General features: G+C 40.2%; 1 protein-coding gene across 8 annotated transcripts in view; it reads right to left on the reverse strand.

Moving 5' to 3' along the window:
* Positions 1-527: 527 nt before the first annotated feature.
* Positions 528-21,326, reverse strand: part of Celf2 (CUGBP Elav-like family member 2) — a 497,862-nt gene continuing 477,063 nt past the window's right edge. For 2 of the 8 annotated variants that reach the window (XM_077802701.1, XM_026391838.2), the window contains 5 exons: positions 20,817-20,936; positions 13,818-13,997; positions 9,133-9,276; positions 5,866-6,037; positions 528-4,507 (listed from right to left, as the gene is read on the reverse strand). In XM_077802701.1, coding sequence (XP_077658827.1) covers positions 5,910-6,037; positions 9,133-9,276; positions 13,818-13,997; positions 20,817-20,936 — 572 coding nt within the window. In that variant the 3' untranslated portion in view covers positions 528-4,507; positions 5,866-5,909. Of the gene's footprint in view, positions 4,508-5,865; positions 6,038-9,132; positions 9,277-13,817; positions 14,016-20,804; positions 20,937-21,326 lie in introns of all 8 variants that reach the window. The other 6 variants (XM_077802699.1, XM_026391836.2, XM_077802700.1 and 3 more) reach the window with 3 other exon arrangements.

Consider the following 21,326-nt stretch of genomic DNA (forward strand, 5'->3'; position numbering starts at 1 on the left):
CTGAGAAGAGCTTGACTGTAATGATATGCTTTTGGACTTGGGGATAGACAGAAGAAACCCCAAGTCTGCTGCTTTTCTTCTTAAGGTAATGCAGCAGATTTTAGTGAACATTAGGAAATGCATATTATATATATGTACACATGTGTGTGCATATATATCCATGTTTATGTAAATATATACACTCATGAGGGAGGGAGAAGGGGAAGGAGGTCAGAAGTGGTGAAATGAACGTATATGGTCAAAAGACCATAAAATGTCTTGGCAAACCAGCTTGGTAGGGAAGTTATTTAGGTGAACCACAGAAAAAAGTATCAGTCTTGGAAGCAGTGGTCAGAGTGGACCATTGTACATAAATGAAAGGTGGCTGGTGTGCAGTTTCCCCAAATCAGATATTCACTTAGGTGGAATCGACTGTATCTTTTACACAACATATAGAAAAAAAAAACAGGTGAAACAAGTGAGGTGTGTAGATGCATCACCAACATACAATGACCACCAACGATACAACACGCAGAGAGAGAAACAAGTATTAGGAAAATGGTTTAATATTGGAGACAGAAGCCAAAAACCGCATCACACAGTAACATACATTACAAAAATAAGTTTGACTGTTTCAACTACACGGTTATGTTCACAATGAGGACAGAAGAATCAGAAAAAACTTTGATCTAAACAGCAAAAAAGCAAACCCCTAAAGTTTAACTAATACATTTATCCACTTAAGGTGACTGAGTACTTCTAAATCTAATTACCTTATTGTGTAACTGCACAATACAGAATAAAAAGTGAAACTTACCGCTGTATTTTAAGACAAAATTCTAATGCTAGATATAAGCAAAGGGAAAAAAGAAATCAAGCCAAAGTTTTTAATTCTCAAAAGAAAAGCAACTTTCTTTCTATCAACCAGAAATCAAACTTGAAATCAGTCATTGTCAGGGGGCCCACGAGAGTAAGCCACAAAAATTTCCATTTTTTTTTTAATCTCCAGTATAAAAAGTTCCACTGGTACAAAATGCATAAGTACAATCAGTTGTAGAAATAGGAAAGCCTGCGTATTTTTTTTTTTTTGGCTCAAATTCCATCAAACAACAAAATCCAAATGCATCAATAAAACAGAAACAATACTCAAATGGTCTTACAGTTTCCACTAGGTTGCATTAACTTTGGCTTTTCTCAGACAATATTTAAAAACTATTTTGTAATTCTAAACAAAATGATATTATTAATCTACAAACAACAATTCTCACAGCACAAAAAAACACAAATACATTTTTTGTATGACATTATTCAAAAAGGTAATGAAACTACAGGTTTTTTTAAAATTTTATTTCTTCTTTTTAATTAGCACTTAATAAAAACAGAAACAGTAAAATGATTCCAGAGTAGCACAAGCCAAAGAACTATAACCCCTATGGTGAAAGAAAGATGAACTTGTTACGCCTTTGAGGACTGCCATTTTGTCACAATTCTCTAATTTAGTTTAAAAATGACTATTCTCTACACTTGATTTAAAAAAAGTCACTTCCCTGCGTGTTTTGTCTCCTGGCACAGGCCCTTTGCACCCTCGCAGCTGTTTTCCTTTTGATATTAAAAGATAAAAAGGACAGTTTGTCTCTGAGGAGGGTTTTTTTTTTTTTTTAACAATGAAACATGCAAAACCAATCCCCCCCCCCAAAAAAAAGGACTTTCATCTTAGATACACTGTCTTGATTGCCTGCAAAATCAGAAACGCTCAAAGTGCCCACCCTGAGCCTCCTGTCAACTGCTCTCAGTTTTTCTGTGGGGGAGATGCAGGTGGGTTAAGAGGAAAGGAGGGCAGTTGCTTTGGTAAAAAAAAAAAAAATAAATAAACAAAAAATAAACAAAACCCCAAAAACCAAAAAACCAAACTTTGAGATTAATGTAATTGGTAAAGGAATAGATTTGGAATGAAATGGTCTAAGAAATTCCAATGGTGTTGTCTTGCGTTTCTGTGTAAGTATCTCTACACCACCATGACACATGAGAGACGTGTGCAATAACCTGTTACTAAGCTGAGTGCTGCAGGAAGTACAAAATAGCCCTCAGAGGCTGCAGGAAGGCCCCGGCAGTAGTAAACACGTGTGAGGATAATACAAATCATTTCGTTAGAAGTGCATGTGCTGTAAGAAGGAAACTTCTGTTTTTGTTTTTTGCATCATTAGAGGCTAGTCCTTTCCATCCCAGGGCTATCACGTCCACACGCACATTAGACCAAACAGGGCGGGTAGGAAAAGGGAGTTGAGACCAAGAAGCTTCCAGGGCTGGCTTTCAGGAAGGCTGGGCTTTGTGATGGGGCTGTAGGTATGACATTCAGGTTTGTCAAGACAGCAAGGTATCTGTTCACAGAAAGTCCAAGTGAAAGTAATATGGCACTTTAAAAAGTGGCAGCAGGAAGGTATTTGGTCAAGAACCCAGCTCTACTTATGTGGCCAGTCCCCTTTGTGTTCAATCAGTGTGTTCAATTGAAGAACCAGAAAGCAAAAAGTGCAGGGGAGGGGGCTCTGGGCTTCTCCCTTGAGACACCTTGCTCGTTCAGAGGCGTCCACTGGAGTCAGAGAATTCCCAGCACAGTAGCTAACTGAAGGTTATTTAGGAGCATTTAAAACACAAAAGTAAAATTCCTCAAAAGACAGTCCTACCACAAAAGTTGTCTGACTGTAATTATATGAAAATATTCTAGACTAGAACATACCACTAAATCTGTTCTCAAAAAGCATACGGCATTTTTAAGGTTTATTTAGGAACTGAATCTACCTACTTCCCCCCGTTTTTTCATTCAAACTGAAGAAGGAGCACAGGACATTAGGAATTCTAATTCCAGCAGCACATTAGGAATTAAAAAAAAAAACAGAAATAATCAAAAGTAAAAATGTCATAGGACAAAATTTGGAGAATGTTTGAGTATTTTTCCCCCTTCAAATTTGCCTTGTGGAATTTTGGCTCTCAAAGGAAAAGAAAGTAGTAAAAATTTATCACTCAGCTGATATATGCGGGCGGGAAAAAGGAACACCCCAAAACAAACTCAAGTGATGACAGTTTATAAAAAGTTACCAACATTCCAGATAGCTCTGGGTAGAAAGGGTTAAAAGTTCAAAACTTTCTCACCTTAGAGGTTTCCATATAGTATGAAGAAAATACATTGTGAGGGTGCCTTCACAGCCTTGATGTGCAGAGGGGTTAAAAAAGTGAGACATGGGCACTTATACAATGTCTTACAAAAAACATCATAGAGAAATAACAAACAATAACAATTTCAGGCAACAAGACCACAGAATAGCAAGTTAACAAACTTTTTAACCTTTTTTTTTAAATATTAGGGATTTATACAAAACACATAATAAAATACCCATGTTATCAAATTACTTCTCACAAGAAACACACTGAAGCTCTAGGAAGGAAGTACCTTTGGAATTTGGCACTATATATTTTCACTTTTTTTTCTTTAAAAGAAAAAAAAAACAGATCACATTTTGCTGAACACAAACACATCTAAATAGTCCACAATAAAAAAAAATGACATCAATGCTTCACAAGCCAACACAAAACTTATTCTGGAATAGTTTTTTTTTTCCTCACATGAAAAAAAATTTTTTTAAGCAAACAACTTTTTTTTTTTTTTGAAATTCTTTTTTTTTGTTTTTTGTTTTAAGTAAACCAATTCTAAACTTGTCTTATCAACAGAGAACATTAAGACCGTAAGACTCATGATGAAACCACAACTTAATTCACGGAAGCACCAACATAACACAGTTTACAGTAACCTTTCTCCTGTACATTGAAACAGTATAAAATATAGGTAATTTCATGTGCATTAAACCATGGATTGTCTAACTGTGAGTCAGTTCAGCAAAAGGTGACACAAATAGGTAGCATTTGCCCCAAAACAGGGTAAATATTTTTCTTATACTAATCTACAAAAAGTGGTTCTATATATATATCTTAATGAGAAAGTGAGCCACCTAAAATGGCCTTATCAAAAAACTTTACACTGCCTGAAAAATGTAAAAACTATTACAGACCTCTAGAGACTTAAAATCAGACAGTTTTTTTTCTCAAACTGTTTTTGGAAGTAGTCTGTTAGAAACCAACATTCTGTGTCCCTGGACACATATTGCTATTGTTACCAGTGACCGGGAAGAATGCCAATCCCTGTATAATACTTTCAAGTCTGTTTTATGAAAAGAAAGAAAAAAAAAAATAAGAAAGAAACATTTTTGCCACAGGTTTTTTTTCTATAATTAATTTGTCTAATAATTTCAGTCTTGCATGAATGCAGCAATGTTTTTCACATTGACTTCCCAGAATTCATAGCTAGATGAGGTCACATGCAAATTTCAAAGGTCAAACTAGATCAAAGGTCAGTAGGAGAACCAAATATGATGTGAGGTCAGAAAGACATCAGAAACAATGACGGGACGATGAAACTTTTTTTGAGACGCCACAGGGACATGCTAGGCAAACGATGAACTAACGGGCATGAAGATGTCTAGGGAAAAAACAAGGAAGAGTAAAAAGTTACACAGAATCTAGGCAGCAGCAACAAAATCACTTTTAAGGGTGCAGGAGAAAAACTAATGCAAATCTTAGGTCTTCGGGGAGTCTACGAGCCATTCACATAATTTGCATTTCTTACACTCTTTTCCACAGCACAATGAAACCCCAAGAGAATCCATCTGGAGAGTGAGAAGGGATGGATTCTGGGTGTTTTGGGGTGAGGGACTGGAAAGGGAAGAGGGTCCAGTTTCAACAAAGGTAACATACGGGGAAGTCAGACAACTGAACTGTAAACTAGATAATGGAAATTACGAACAAAATAATCAGACAGATACAAACAACGAGAGGATAAAGCATGAACTTTAGGTCTAGGGTTCAACGGTGAAAAAGCCCATTCCTAGAACAATTCCTCTAGAGACTACTTCAGAAGGTTCTAGCTAGACAGAGAACTGCTCTTTAGGTACCCAATAAGTTAACAATAGGCAATAAATAACTTCCATTATTTCTGAGGCAGTAAAAATTTTGTATAAAAATAGAAATGCTTTTTTTACAAATAAAATTTACAGGCCTGTGGCTTTCTTTTTATTTATGTATTATTTATGTATTTATTTATTATTATTAAATTTATCTTTCAAGAAACATCAAGTATTTTCACTCATTTTTATTTTATTTTTAAACCCTGTAGCTTTAAGAAACAGATCTCTAAATCTTTTTTTTACATTAATCCTTTCTAAAAACAAAAATAAAACAATAACAAAATAGACAACCAGTGTAATAATCTGACCGATAAATGTCATGTTTCTTTGAACCCTAAAATAAAATCCTACTTATTAAAACAAACCGATGTAGTGGAAAGACGTTTGTGTTGTTTTAAGTGCTTCTCCTGCTTCTCCCTCTGCTAGGCCACCTCGCTAAACGCAGGGGGCCCTCCGCAGGGGTGGGCGCGGACAAGGAGGGGTGAATGCTCCAGGCAGTGCTCTCGGGGCACCAGTGGTTTCAGAGTTAGAATTGCACATCAGCATTTGTTTGCCTTTTAAATTCTCAAGATGTCATTTATTTGTATATATGTTTTTCTTTAAAAAAGCAAAAATGAAAACAAAAAAAATTTAAAAAAAAGGTAAAAGGAGATTCAAATTGCAAAACAAAGGAGAATACAGTGGCACAACTGGAGGAGGAATTGACTCAATATAAACAAGGTAGCCCAAGTTTTAATTATGGCAGACTGGGTCAGGGGCTGGGTGGGGGAAATGGAGGCCTTATTGTAAAAATAACCGTCTCTCTTGGTAAAAGTTGGCAATGTGGTCCTCCTCTGCCTTCCCTGTTGAGAACAGGCTGGCTTGTGGGACTTACCCTAAGAAAGCTAAAATAAGAGCAGGGAGCCTCTGGGGTTGGGATCAGTAAGGTTTGCTGTCGTTTTTGGAGCGCTTCAGCTGCACCTTCAAGCGTTTCATGCCGATCTGAAAGCCATTCATCGCCTGGATCGCAGCTTGTGCAGAGACTGGATTGTCATAGCTAACAAAACCTGGAAAACACAAAGGGGAAGGAAGGTGGGTCAAGATGGAGTGGGAGCAGAGTAGAAAGGGGAGCCAGGGCTATGGGGATGGCTGGCACAGTATAACTGCAAATGCTCATAGGTGCCGGCCTCGAGCTCAGTGGAGTGCTACTCAGTTTATTGCGTGCCATCAGTGTCCAGGGCATGTCTGAGGGGCGGATGATGCTGGAAATGTCCACTGAGAAGTAGTAAAAAAGGTAGCTGGACTTGTAATTAGGTACACAAGGCAAAAACCTGCCTTAGAAAACTAAAATTGCAACTGTTGTTTAAGTGAATTTAGTCTCCTTATTTACTGCTTTCAAGTCAAATCTGTGTTTCAAATCCCTTAGAATCCCTCTGAAAGACTTGCAGGTGGATAAGCCTCACCCATGTAAGCAGTGGTACAAATATTCCAGGGCTACAAGGGCCCCAGTAGCTCACATGTTCCTACCAGTGAGGCTGAAAGGCGTGGAAGAGGGAGGGGTCGCCAATTCCCTGCAGTGCAGCACATAGAGACTGGGCCTTATAGTTGTGGTCAGCGCCCACACCTATTTAGCTAGAGGATGAGTCAACTACAGAATTAACCCATTACTGAATTAGATAATTTATACTTCATTTTTAATGTTTTGTAGTCATTTCTGAGAAGAACCCAAGGAAATGCTGGGCCTTTCCCCTCAGCTCTGTTTCCATTTGCAGAACTTCAGAAAATTCAACTAGAAGGAAATTGCTACCTTGAATCTCTCAAAGTCTTGAGGAATAAATGGTCTAAAGAGCTTAGGACTTAATCTTCTCAACAGAATTCCCAGTATGTTTGTTTACAGCAACATCCTCTGCCAAAAGCAGTAGAGAGGGTATGGTTTTGAAAAAGGACCCATGATGCTCTGCAGAGGCCTTGAAACACAATTCTGATCCTACTTTTTTCTAACACTGGGGGGTGAGGCCAAGGTAGGGGTACAGGCAAAGCATTAGTTAAGTTGAGGCAAGCAGTAAGCTCTTATAGTTCCTACTGGCTATAGAGTTGAAAGGAAGCTATTGTATAGATTTAATTTTAGTTCTGAACATCAACTGTTCAGAAGGTTCTATACTAAGAGTCTCCATCTATTTACTGTGAAAGTTTAAGGCTAAAGAGAAAATTCCTTTATAAACCAGAGGAGGAAGCAAAGGACATAAATACATGTTGAGCAGCGTTCTCTCCTCACTTAATAAAAATGGTCATACAGCAGAAAAGCTTTTTGCAGGCTGCCTTGCAAAAATGGCTGCTTACATTAGTATTACATCTAATTCCCAATAAATGTGATCTCAAATCTAATATTTTTGCTCTGACTTTACTCTCTCCTTTCCCTCAGGGTCTTTATCCTGAACTAGCAAGATGCTTAAAGGATGGAAATGGGTCAAGATATGGATACCAAAACCCAGCCAAGAGGTACGAACAAAAGAATGGGCTATCTTATGACTCAGAATTTAGCCAACTGGATTCCTAAGAACTTAGGCTAGCTCCCAGGAGACCTGGGATGCTGTGGCTTTTAGTTCACAGGAATACAGTTAAGGCTGTAACTTGTACCATTATGAACACACTGGTTAAGTAGTTTGTGGACTGATATATAATCTCTTCAAGGTAGACATATTTTCTCAAATTGAACCATAATGCACAGTCCCTTTCTAGTCTCCATATGAGCCTAGAACATTGCTCACCTGTGAAAAATGTAAATGTTGGCTTCAAAATCTTGTGTGGGGAAGCCTTCCACAGGTAAACTCTGATCCCCAAAGCCCCCCATGAAACAGCTTAACTTCCATTTCCCTCTTGTGAACCACTACGAAGGGGTTCATATAGTTAGCACAGCAACAGCCTTTCCACTGCAGTAAAGACAGTGGCTTGACCTTCCTGGGTGATGCACAGAAATTAGGCATTATGATAATGTAGTTTTAGGATCCAAGATGTTCTCCTTGGCCTGGTTACCCACTACCAGTCAACTAAACTGGTATGAACTTGAAGGTATTTGAGAACCACCCTCCCTCTTTGCTGACAGACACCCAGTTCTGTTTCTTCTGGCTCATATCTATTCTGTCTTGTTTTATGCTACTGTTATTGCCTGTGACCAACATGAATTATTTAGTTGCAGGCATGAGTAAAGCAAATGCTCTAAACTCAAACTGGGTCAGAGCCTGCCAGATGAGCAATAGATGCTGTGAACACCTGGTTTCTAAACTACTTTGGGGGCCAGCAAGTTTGAGAAATAAAACAATGAATGGATTAAACAAATACTGTCCTCCTGTTGTAAACACCAGTGCACATTGTGAGTTTTCCTCACACTCCTAGGGAGCCCAAAATGCCACAGGATGTAGAGGCCATGCTACTTGAGGAGAGATGGTATGAAAACTAGGTGTGCTAAGAAGCCGGGTTTCCTGTGTCTGGATAACACATGCACCCTCTCTGGCTCCATACTCACCCACTTAGCTCCTGCCAGTCTTACAAACCCAAATTCTGGCCCTCCAATGCCTCATAACACAGTGTTCTGTGTAAGCATGAGATACATCAATTGCTCATCCTGTGCACGTGGAACTGTAGCAGCAGCCTGGCATCCCCGCTTGTGAATGTGTGTGTATTTGTGGCTGTGTGTGTGTGTACTTAACAGTGTGACCCATGCCTCGGTTTCTGAGTCATTAAACCTGAAAGTATAAGGAGTCACTGGCAGTGTCTTCAGTTCTACTGTATACCAGTAGAGACTAAACTACAATCTCTGTTTCCATCTGATGAAAGTTCATGCTTCCATCTGAAGGGCCTGAAGAAATGGCTATTGCTCTACAACAAAAGATTATTAGGGATGTATAGTAAGACACTATGGCATATGGTGTTACTTAATATAAGGAAATTTCCTAGATTCTTTTTATATAGTCCCTTCCTCTTTATTTTGACTAAAGAACTTTACCCAAATCTGCTTACATGCATCCAGAAAAATCAGAAAATACCACCACACACGAAGGCCCTATCCTGACTCCAAAAATAGCTGTCTTTCACATTTTCCTTCCCATGACTCCTCACTTGGGGGAGTCTACTATAATAGTCTAGCTTGGTTTCTTTTGCATACCAAAGCACTTGCTCAGATTGGTCTGTTTGTCAATGAAGACTTTAGCAGAGATAACATTTCCAAAAGGCATGAACATCTGCAGAATGTCCTGGTCTCCAAACTCCTGTGGAAGGTGGTAAATAAAGAGGTTTGCCCCCTCTGGACCTAAAGAAGAAGAAAAAATCAGAGTAAGGTATCCTTTGAGTCTTAGTTCCCAAAGTCTCTTCTTAGGAATCCTTTAACAACAGGAAGGCTAAGTCATTTGTTTTTTTCTTATAAAAGAATAAACAGATGGATAAGTGTCAAGCACTGACATGTCTTTCAGGAAAACACCCTTCACATTTTTCTAATTTCCAAATAGACACTGGCTGTAAGTAGCTTCCTCATCAAATGGTTTTTCTGGGGTCATGTGTACACACATCAGCACACATTTGCTTTTCCTTTTCATGGAGTGAAGGTGGTATGGGCAGGACAGGGCAGAGAATCTAGGCATGGGTTTTTCTGGGGGCTGAGTTTCCTGTTGGGTGTGGTCGACCGTCTCACAGGGAAGGGGAGTGTGTGCTGGGTATCCAATGCCAAGTGCAGTGATTTAGAATCATCTATATAGCAGTAACACTGCCTGAATTTATTGATCCTTTACCTGGTTATCCAGCCAGTCTTGATTTACCAAATCTTTTTAACACACAGTATAATAATCATCTTTATTAGAAATGACTGGCAATGAGTCAACAGGGTGGGGGGAAATGGTAGTTAGAGTCTCACAACTTTGATAGGAATTACACCCCCAGTTAAGCCTTGGAAATGGATGTAGAAGCTTCTCAAAGCCTGAGCTAAGTTAAGCTCTTCCCTTGTACTTATCCTTTTCCAGCTAACACCAGAAACAAGAGTAGAATAGGGAAGACCTTCTCAGCTCTACTGGTTGAAGGGAAGAGATGTTATATTCCTGTCCATCTCCCTCTCCAAACCTTCTACCCACCTGTAGGAGAGCTGTCCAAAAATTAAAAGAGGAAAAAGAAGGAAACCCAATGAGCTGCAAGGAGAATAAGGACTTGGTGGCTCTTGGACATCCAGGCAGGGTGTCTGGGGCAGGAGGGAGCTTACAGAATCGGTCGAGTGACTTCTGCAGCTGGTTCATGGCTGCAGCTGGCTTTCACAGGAGAGGAGCCAGGCCTGCCCACCCTCTTTGTGAAGTTGCAGGGAACAGGCTGCAGTGGTTCCCTAGGTAGAGGGGAAGGGTATTTGTGTGTTTGGGCTGAAAAAAAAATTGGGATAAAAAGAACTTTGAAAAAATAAATGGATAAACATCATTGCAAAGAGACATCCAACAAGTTTCTTCACCTGCCCCCACAAAATAAATCATAAAAGAAAAAAGGCATCCCAATAAATGGGACTTCTCACAAGGAAGATTTCTTGAGGCCAATTCCTAAAGCCCCAGATGAGGCATTTCTTCTTATTTAGAAATGTATCTCTATGACCACTTTAACAGTGCTCACGAATTCTATGGATATATTGACATTCCAGAGCAAGGGAGGCAGCCTGTACTTTGAAAGGACACAACTATAGACCCTCAAATGTTTTCTGAATAGGTGCAAAACCCAAAACTCTGGAGAGTTTGGGTGTTCTGAGTGCTGCTGTGCCATGCACATCCTTTGCAATGGGCACAGATCTGATTCCACTTTTAATGTTCCTTCCAATAAAAGATCCAAATGCACAAATGAAGATTAATGGGATCTGATTTGACCTGTAAGGTGCATGGCCTCTTGAAACCTAGGGAGGAAATGCAACTTGAATGCCCAAGACAGGTTCCTAGGTATGTCTTAGCAATGCTGGCATTCGAGAATGTGTGCACTTAGAATGTGTGCACTTAGTATCTATGCCAGAGATGGAGGCCCTGGAAGTACTGAGACGGCCGGGTCTTGTTCTTCTTGTAGTGCCAAGGAACTGAGCCCAGGTCTTGTGCAGGCTAGGCAAGTGCTGTTCTGCTGAGCTCCACCCTTGGCTCTCAAGGACAGCTGGACAATCAAAAGGAGGCGCTGATCTTTGCTTATTTTCTCAAGAAAAAGTGTCAACATTTTGATTTGCCTCCCTCTCAGTGCTTTTTGTTTGTTTTTTAATCACCAAGGAAAACGTTTGGTCCCCCCCCATTTTTTATCATAGAAATGAGAAAAAAGTATTATTATTATTTTTTGGTGCAGGGGATTGAACTCATAGCCTTGTGCACGCAAGGCAAGCACTCTACCAACTGAGCTATCTCCCCATTCCCCAAAAAAGTAATTTCATGTGGAAAAACACCCTTATTTACAACTGAGGCAGGCATCTAGTACCAAAATAACTAAATAGTTTTTTATTTTTTTTAAGGATTCCACTTGAGACTCATCATCTTCTCTGTCCTAGAAGTAATAAAAACCTGTCTACCATCTGCAAATCACCGTTTTGTCCCATTTCCCTCTTCCATGGCATTTTAACTTGGGAGAGTTATCTATGTTATATTCACTGGCTCCAGCTGGTTGAGGTGTTTGTACTCCTTATTTCTCACAGGGTACCTGACAAGCACAGACCACCAGTACTTGCTGGGGTGCTTAAAGGCTGTGTGTGTTTATGACTTGCTGCCTACAAGGACAGAATATGGAAAGGTGTGAGAGTGGTCAGAGGATGTTTAGGAATGGCAAGAAAGGTGATGAGCTTTTCTGCACTTAGATCCATAGGGTTCCCATAATCCCTCAGAAGATTTAACTGGGGTGAAGATTATTTATAATTATTTTATCATGGGGAAAATATATTACGGTTCAGGACTAAATACATCAAATTACCTCTCATTTCTTTTGACTAAAGGACAGAACTATGGACTAGGAAATATAAAAATCTATTTAGTATTGGAATTATTTAGTATTATTATGTTTTTTCCTCATCCTATATAATCCCCTCTCCCTTTTTCTGTGGTACTGGGGATTGAGCCCAGATCTGACTCTACCACTGAGTTAGATCTCCAGCCCTTTTATTTTTTGTTTTGAGTCAGGGTCTTACTAATTGCCCAGGTATGATAAGGTAAGAGATGATGGAAAAACAAAACAAAACTGGACAAATCGAAACCCGCCACCACTACCACCACAGATAAGAACTCTCAACCATGCTGATAGCCTATGTACCTAAAGTTAGCAAAGTTATTTTGATCTGTTTTACAAATCCCTAAAACTTAAGGCAAACCAACTTAGGGCAGTGGGCTAGGGTGAGATAGTTCAGAAAAACATTATTTCAGGGTCCAGGCTTTATCCTCAAACCACTGAATTTTGAGTCTTGATGAGGACATTTTCTCAGTGATACAAGCTATTGGTTTGTTCTAAGGCCTGTTAGATAATGGAGAGGTGACTAGGATTCTCTAAAACCATGAGGGGGAACTAGTTTTATGTTCTTTGTCTGAGGATACCATTGTCTTACAGGATCCCTCCTGCTGTCCACATCTGTCACCGTGATAGACCCCAAAGGGACCAAGTAAACAGCTTTTCTTGGGGAAGACCTCTGGTGCTCATGACAAGGGCCCCTTTCACATCCCAACAATGTATATGTTAAAAAAGCTGTAATCGCAGATATAGCAAGAGCAGAGAGAAAGCTGAAATGATGAACTTAGATTACGTATCTTTGATTTTTAATGATCTACATGGTTATTTATCAAAAGGGAAAACCTTATTTTTTTTAAACACATGGGTGTCTTTTAAGCTGTGTCCTCTTAAATATCACAAATATACTAAGTAAAACTATTCTAGTTCTTATAGAACACCATGCTTAAAGTCAGAGTATTCAGACAAAAGCCTTTTTGAACAATGGGGTGAGGGAAAGGGAGAAAGGAATTAAAAAAAAATCTTCTTTATTATTATTTCCCTATTCTAGCTTCTTTTCCCACATTCTAAATAAGGAAGAAAGAAGATAAATAGCATGTTGATGATTCTGCTTTATATCAACTTCAATTAAGGAAGAAATCAAAAGGAAGAATGACAAACTATCCTTATTTGGAATAGGTCATTAGCCATCTTATAATTAGCTTTAATTTATTCTTAGCATTAACTTCTTGAAATTTATTTTGCCTCAGAAGCAAGGCAATCAGTCACTTACTTGCTTTCCCAAAAGACCCCCAATTAAACAAAGACCAAGTCGATCCTAATCGTGAATTCTATCATTAGCCTGAGAACTGTCGCCTACTGAGAGGCAGCCACACAATTACAGGGTGAGTGGACGCTGCAAACCTAGGGCTCTGGCACGAGCCTATGTCCATTCATTCCCTTCTGCTAATGAGCAGCTTCTACTAAAGGGAGAAACTTATGGTCTATACTGATCTGGGAATTATTTTATGTCAAGAATGAATAAGTACATTTAAATGCCCAATGGGTAGAAGTTCATCTTAAGCGATTGATGAAAAACTGAAAGATAAATATAAGATGAACAGAAGAGAAGACTGATAGAAATGTCTTAGGCTGGCTTTTTTTTTTTTTTTTTGTGGTGCTGGGGATTGAACCCAAGACCTTGTGCACTTGAGGGAAGCACCAACTGAGCTATATCCCCAGCCCAGGGCCATTTTTAAAAAATGTAAATATTAGCAATAAAGCAAGTGCTTTCCTTATGACACCTGTTCCATTCCACATCTTCTAAGCGTGCTCTAAAGGCAAGTGTGGGTAGGGCTGGGCCTGCCAGGCCCGCCCAGGGCAGGCACCTACCTTCCTTCTGGCTGCCTGCAGCGCTCTGCTGTTGCAGCAAGCTCTGGCTGTACAGCGTGGGCAGCGCGGCTGCCGCATACTGCTGGATTCCTGAGTAGGCCTGGGTGAGGGCGTCCATGGTGCCAGCCGTGCCATTCGTCAAGCCTGTGGCGCCAAGTCCTCCATTCAGAGCCGCCATACCTGAGAGCATTTGAGCAACTTTACAAAAAACCCAACAATAGAGAAGAGAAATAGCACTTATTCATTAGTGCTTTCCAAAGGAAGTTCGAGAATCATTTGACACAAGTACAACAGCAAGTGCATGCAGCCAGCACACCAATTAAACCAACAAAATCAGAAACGAAACCATGAAGAAATAAATCACAATAATGGTGGGGGAACACCTAAGCAATGATAGCCCTGTCTCCCTAGGCCAGTGATCAAAGTTCATCGAGGCACTACAGTTAAGACAATACATCTTAATTCCATGCAGTGTGCTACTGGCAAGTACCGTTGTTATCTTTCTGAAATAAAAGCCCTTCTGCTTCTTAGAGCTTAGAAGCATATAAAAACACATTAGTGGCAGAGGCCTGTAACATCTGTACACTTAAATCTATTTACTGGGGATGGCTCAAGGGGTTGAGGAGGCAAAGATAAAATAAAACTTTTTTCCTTTAAGCTGTCTGATGAGATGGCAGAGCAGACGAGTTTTGTGCTCTGTAAACCAGTGAGTCAGCAGTTCCATTAACTGGCTTTCCTGAACAGTTGAAGGACCTGGTCAGGGACTAGGGTCTTAGGAATAAGATAAACAGCCTAGCTAATTTAGAATTAAAGAACAAGAGGAAACGTGGGCCCTTTTCATACTGCAGAGAACTCAAGCAACTTATTCAATTAACCAAGACTCTTGGTGTGGTTTTTAGTAGCAAATGCTTATTGCCTACATGTGTGTGCACACATGCATATTAATCAATGCCCAGGTAACTGGGGTTTCTGCCAATGAAAGAGCTTCGTGTCATGTTTTCCAGCCAACAATGATACCGTGTTTGTAAACTGGATCCTGGATTTTAACCGATGGGAACTGAATATTGACCAGTAGCTCTTTTGATTTTGTCCTTGCATTCTGGCTGCTCTATTCTGGTTGCTGATTGTATCACATTGTCCCCGAGTAGTGAGTCAAAACAAGCAATGCTTCATACATAGAGTGTCAACATTCTTATGAACTCAGGAAATGGAAGAGGTGACGTCACAATTGCCTTTGGTTCCCTTTATGATTAAAAAGTTTTTTTTTTAATCTAATGAAAATCTTGATGGGATTAGAGTTATTGATTAGAGTTATTAAAGTAACATGGATGAATAACTGGAAAAAATTGATAAGTCTAATGAGAACAGGACAGCTAAGGTAGGATGCTTGCAAATGTATACTGCGGCATCAAAGAACACCCTTATCAATGCTACTGCTTGTCATCCACAGGAAATAGAGCAGGTGAGGAGTATCCTATTTACCCCATAAGTGCTTTTGATATTTTGTCAACTTCATCTCTTAGATGAAAAGGACAACATGCAATATATGATTGGATCATGGCTTAATGCTAGAGGACTCTTGTAGCTCCTCAGGTCTGGGATTCCTACTGGGGGGCTTGAGGAGACAGAACTAGGCCTTGGAAGGTGGTAATGGGATACATTATCTTCAAAGAAGGATGTGGAGGAGGCGAGCCAAGCTTGAAAGGCTTGAGAATGGAATAACAATTCCCTGAGAAAGAAGTGGTCACAAGCAAATGCAGCTGAACTAAGGTGGTGGCCAGCAGAAGGTCTGCTGGATCTGCTTTAAATTCTTCCTGTGAAGGAGTCTGTTCTCTTTCTGGTCATGCAAATAAACACGGTTGAAGAACCTAGAAACCTGGGAGCTCTGTGTAGCATGGCTAAAGGCCTCGGCTCCACTCTAATGTCTCCATATGCCCCTGCCACTCCATGAATGGGCGAGAGCACCCCATCTGGTAGCTTGTCAGACAAGGGCCTTGGAGTTCCAGGGCCTTGCCATGTACACCCCATGCGTGCCTTCCTGTGGTCTATAGCCCTGCAGCATGACTTCTCCCTTTTGTTAGACACACAGATGACATCTCACTGCAGTGGTCACTGGACCACTACCTCTAGCCCTCTTCCCTCTGGACGTAGCCTTTCTTATTTTGGGGGTCAGGAGTCTTATCTTTTACTCTGAACTCTTTTGACCAAACTCTTTTGCGCTTTTTTTTTCCCTCTTAAAACAGAATGAACTTCATGCTCCTGAAATGATGGAAGGATGTTTCAGGACTACATTAGAAGTCTTGTGAGGTTTGAGGCTCTAGCAAGTGACATTCTAGCCATGTCCTTTGTCCTTCCTGGTTATACTTCACTGTGGTTGGTTATGTTTTTAGATTATAGCCCAGGAAAACCTGCCTTCTGCAGAGTTTTGTTTGCCTCTGTGGGTACCACATGTGTGGGAGACAGTGATGGTGGTCGTCCTCTGGGGGGGGCACGGGGAGGAGTGGGCTGGCAGAGGAGGAACCAAAGGGACAGGGTATAAATGCCCAAGGAAGGACTAGTGAGGAACTTGTGCAGATAATGGAGGTAGGGTTTGGTCTCTCTAGCCCAGAGCTTGCTCCTCTATGGGATCACCATCTTTCTGGAAAAAAAAATATGGGTCAGAGCTCTAACAAGTACAAATTCGTTGAGAATACCTAATCTCGAAACTATCTTGGAAAATTGGGATGGGGGTGTTTGCCAAATCCTGGATACAATAATGGATTATATGATAGAGTTTGAAGAGCCATAAAGGGAAGATTTCAACTTTTGAGAGTAGTTCCTATGAATTAACTAATGTTCTTCTATATTAATGTTCTTCTATACTCACTATATAAAGTATACTTTTATACTTACTATATATAAAACTAATGTTCTTCTATACTCACTATATAAAGATATAATTTTTAGCCCAGCTGCTTATACCTGATGACCTCTCAAAGTCCTGGACAATAGAAATGGAGGTATAAAGAAAGTTAAGTTGAATAAAATGCTCCACTTAAAAAGAATAAGGCTTTTTTGAAAAGGCCAAATGGATTGACAATTTCCTCCCATTTAATCTAGATCCTCCTGCTCACTATTTGGATGAGCAGGGCTGGAAGCAAATAACTGGGGTGGAAGCCTCTGCAAGGGAGGTCTCTGGAATTGGTGGTCAGTATGGAGGTTATATAGCCTGATAACCAAGTGCTTCACACTTGGTCCTCAACCGAAAGAGACCAAGAAGCTGTGAGATTATTGAGTCAATCTTTTTAAATGACATAGACAGACATTCCCGAAAATATGAACGTGAATGTTTTTGTGTTACTGAAGATATGGTCCTGGAAAGTAGAATCAGAGGTAGACTCCACTTATTTTCAAGCTACTCTGCCAGATTTTAAATAAGATGTGAGGAATGTATTAGGGTGTTCTCATAGGTTTGTAACCAATTCACTGGGATAAGCTTTCTTAGTACAGATGAGGTTTATCCTTCTAAAGTGTAAGCTAGTGAGTGAGAACCTAAAAAAAAGTGTCTGGAACCAGGGAAATGGATGTACATACAGTTAATGGCACTTTCCTACATGCCTGTGTTAAAAGGTTACAAATGTGTGTGGACTATGTGTGCTTGTGTGTGTATCTAACCGCATACATCCTTGTAAATTCCAATGACACATATTCAAACAGTAATTTCACAATGCAAATAACGAATGACAAGCTACATTAATGTGCCCAAAGCATCTTCTCTTTTCTGTACTTTACATAAAATAGTTCCAAAAACATTTGCCACCAGGAATTTGTGGCCGGTTATATTCAAACAATCATAATGTTAAGCACTGTATAGTAAGTCATTTGGAAGAATTATGCAATTTAAACAGGAAAAGTAAGGATGCCACTTGACTTACATTTAAACACACCAAATCAGGTACAGACTTGGGTGGATGTATCTGCATAAAGTCTTCAACTTGGTTCAGATATTAGTATACAAAATGAGCCTAGGGAGCTTTCCATGATGTAGAGGTACCTACTGTTATTCTATATTCTTTATTATACATTGTTCTATGTTATTTCTTCTGATCTTGCTGATTACTGCTTTTATCATTAGGGAGCTGTATTTTTAAAGCCCCTCCGTTCATTAAAGTATAAGGGAAGAAAAAAGCTATCAAATTTGAACAGTTTAGAGGATAGGAAAGGCAGCAAAATACAACAGACACTAGTATGGCAATATGTAAATCAGTGGATGTGTAACCGATGTGATTCTGCAATCTATATACGGGGTAAAAATGGGAGTTCATAACCCACTTGAATCAAAATGTGAAATATGATATATCAAGAACTATGTAATGTTTTGAACAACCAACAATAAAAATTAAAAAAAAAATTTGAACAGTTTAATATAGGTACTTATCTGCTAATGGAAGAGTCCTTTTAAGGCAGGGGTGGGGACTCTGGCAGGGAGGAGGGTCAAATCTAGGCCAAGCTGAGTCAGCCACCTATTCTCTTGCTGGCTTCTTTGACCATGGAAGAGATGGGTCTATTCAGAAAACCAGAATACTCTCCTCAAGGTAGTATGTAATGGCTCTTGGGATAGAGTGGGTAGAAAACAGCAATGACCTGGAAGCTAAGGTCAACTGTTTTAGAAAGTCACTGTTCAGGTGACCATTCCCTGATTGCCTGCTTTGAGACTTATCCTGTAGAAAAGGTAGCACTGTCATTTCTTGAGGAATAATGATCTGAAAGGGGATGATATTCTATCATAGAAGGTTTTCTCTCAATATTTAATTTGAGACAAGCAGCAATTATTAGTTCCAAGCCAAAGTTGAGAGTGTAAAAGAGCTCTGTACTAGTAATACTAATTGAATGAGAAGGAATGTATATTTCCATTTGTGCCTGAGTTTTGGTTGAATTAAACATTTTCCTGGTTTGTACTGACTGTTAGGGGTTATTAGAAACCAGAAACATTCTTCAATTCCCATGAATGGTACAGACTCTATTAACCCAACGGCAAAGAATTCAGAGAAGCAAAATGATTTCAACCTGTCGTCCTTGCCAGAGCAGACTTGGTATAACATAAGACTCCACACAAGAACTAGCCGTGGTTTCTTTGGCATTCAACAAAGTCCCTCTTGTGTCCTCACGATAATGATGGGGAAAGCCCAGCGACGTACAACAGAGTAGGGTGGAGGGGAGCAGGACACAGACGAGAGGACATACACACAGCAGTCATGAGCACGTGCTGAGGAGGACAACCATTCCCACTGGCCTGTTACTCTGCAGACCAAGGACAGGCAGGCGATCAAATCAAAGTCCTTGTTTGAGGGGAACTAGGTCCTGGGGCAAGAGAAGCAGCATGAGGGGATGTGCGAACACATCCTCAGCCTATGTGAGGACAGTGGGCTGGTGCTTCTGTAGGACGGGGCAGAGAGGAGCTGTACCAGAAACAGGAGGCAAGGCAGTAGGGCTCCTGTTCAGCTGCTGGAGAGCGGAAAGGCCGGAGACAGTTCTAACTGGAATGAAACATTCTGATGGTCAGATGGTCACGTCATGTACTCTGTGCTAACTGAGAGCCATCACATTTGGAAGGAAAATGTTTTCTTTTCTCTGTGCTCAGACAAAACTCATTCCAAGTTTTTCTTTGTTTTTCTCAGAGCATCTGAATTAAAGGCTTTAATGAAACCTGAACAATTCCTACTTCTAAACATGTGATTTATTTTCTTATCAGGTTAATTTGTATATGGATGAATTTCAGACTTTTTTTTTTAAACCAGACAAACTGCATTGGTATTTTTGAGCTTTCAAAGTATAAAATTTTTGGAATTTTTGGCTTAAAAAATTATACGGTCTGATCACCCTTTAAAAACAGTTTACTTATTGAATCACAGATTAAAATAGGGCAAATAATAAGTGCCTCTTTTATTAAAAACTAAAACGGGCAGGTGTTAGGTTGTCCAGGGTCTCTGATAGGTATGTAGGTCCGAAATTCCTCAGAAAGCTCTGTTGGCTGTCATGGACCTCCTAGGCTTGGCTACTTTCAGGCCCTAAGGTGACTGAATGGAGAGACAGGAAAATCAGGCGTCCCCTCTGTAGGCTGAGGATCAGCTTCCTCAGTGCAGGACCCCATGCCAGGCACAAGCCTAAAATATGACTTAACCTTGGGCCTGGGCAACACTCCTCTCATGGATCTAAAATGGATAGGCAGGAACAAGGTCAGGTGGGCTACGTAGCACAGATCCTAGAATTCCTTAGTGAGTCCACATGTTTCAGAACCAAGTATAATTTGGTAAGCTATTTGCCTTCAAACCTGTTTCACCCCCTTGCAATTAAATTATGCCCCTAATTTATACAGTCACTGCTCTACAGTGACCCATGCCCACAGGTGCTCAATGAAGATTCCAGATGACGCTCTTTCCAGCAGCACCTCTCCTCTTTTTCTTTTCTTTTCTCCTCAGTTTCTTTTCCTTTAGAGACCTCATTTCCCCCCTGTGTAATTGTAAATACTATTTGGATTTTCAACCTGGAGGGCACCTTTAAGATCTTCTTATCCAGAACTTCTTCTTTTTTTTTTTCCAAGTGGAGACTCTGAAGCCCAGAGAGGGAGCTGTGGTTGGCCTGAGTTCCTACAACTGATGGGCAGCAGAGCTGGACACAGTGTCTCAGCCTAATTTTCTATTATTACATACTGCCTCGCAGCAGGAGAAAATCAAAACCCAGACAAACTCCTTGAAAGCTGAAAAGATCTGTCAATCCCACTATTGGTGAGGACTTATAGTAGCCGGTACAAAGAATCGGGGGGTGGGAAGGGGCTGGGCATTTTTTGAGATAAAATGAATGTAGATAGCTTTGGCCTGTCAAAGCATGTGCTCCTCCATCCCAAGTTTTAGTTCTCCCCATTCCATATCCTTTTTAGGTCATTTCTGGATGGCCATTTTCTGTGGAGAATTTGGGGGAAGGCTGTCCACCAGAGCAGCAAATACTCACTGTTTATGGTACCTGCTAGTGCATTAATATTATTCAGTCCAACAGTGGCTCCAGCCAGTCCTTGCAGAGTCCCAAGAGATGTCAAGGAATTCATGGCTGCACCAGCAGTGGAGTTGGGGGTTGAAGCAGCCACTGAAAAACAGAAGAGAAAAGGGAAAAAAAGAGCACAGATGAGTGCAAGCCAGCTGTCCTGGGAAGCAGTTTGCCTTCATCACAGAAAACGAGGAGTCACTTCATCATCATAAATCCACAATCCTCCTTTGTGTTTTTTGGGTGAGAGACAATGGGATTATATGTATAGCAATTTTGACATTAGATCTGGTGATTAAAGAGATCATCATACTCATAGCTGCTCTGTTGCCAATGCAGTGAACATGCTCACTGCTGGGTAGTAGGGAAACCTTTGTGACTGGGAGGCCTGTCATTTGCATGATCTTCCATTATCCCCACTTTAGGACAGCCTCTGTCCCGTTAGCTTCCTTGTCAACCAGCCTGAAAATTAATATCACAAAAAGGGGGCAG

Source organism: Urocitellus parryii, chromosome 9, assembly GCF_045843805.1.
Source record: "Urocitellus parryii isolate mUroPar1 chromosome 9, mUroPar1.hap1, whole genome shotgun sequence".
In the NCBI taxonomy this organism is placed as follows: Eukaryota; Metazoa; Chordata; class Mammalia; order Rodentia; family Sciuridae; genus Urocitellus; species Urocitellus parryii.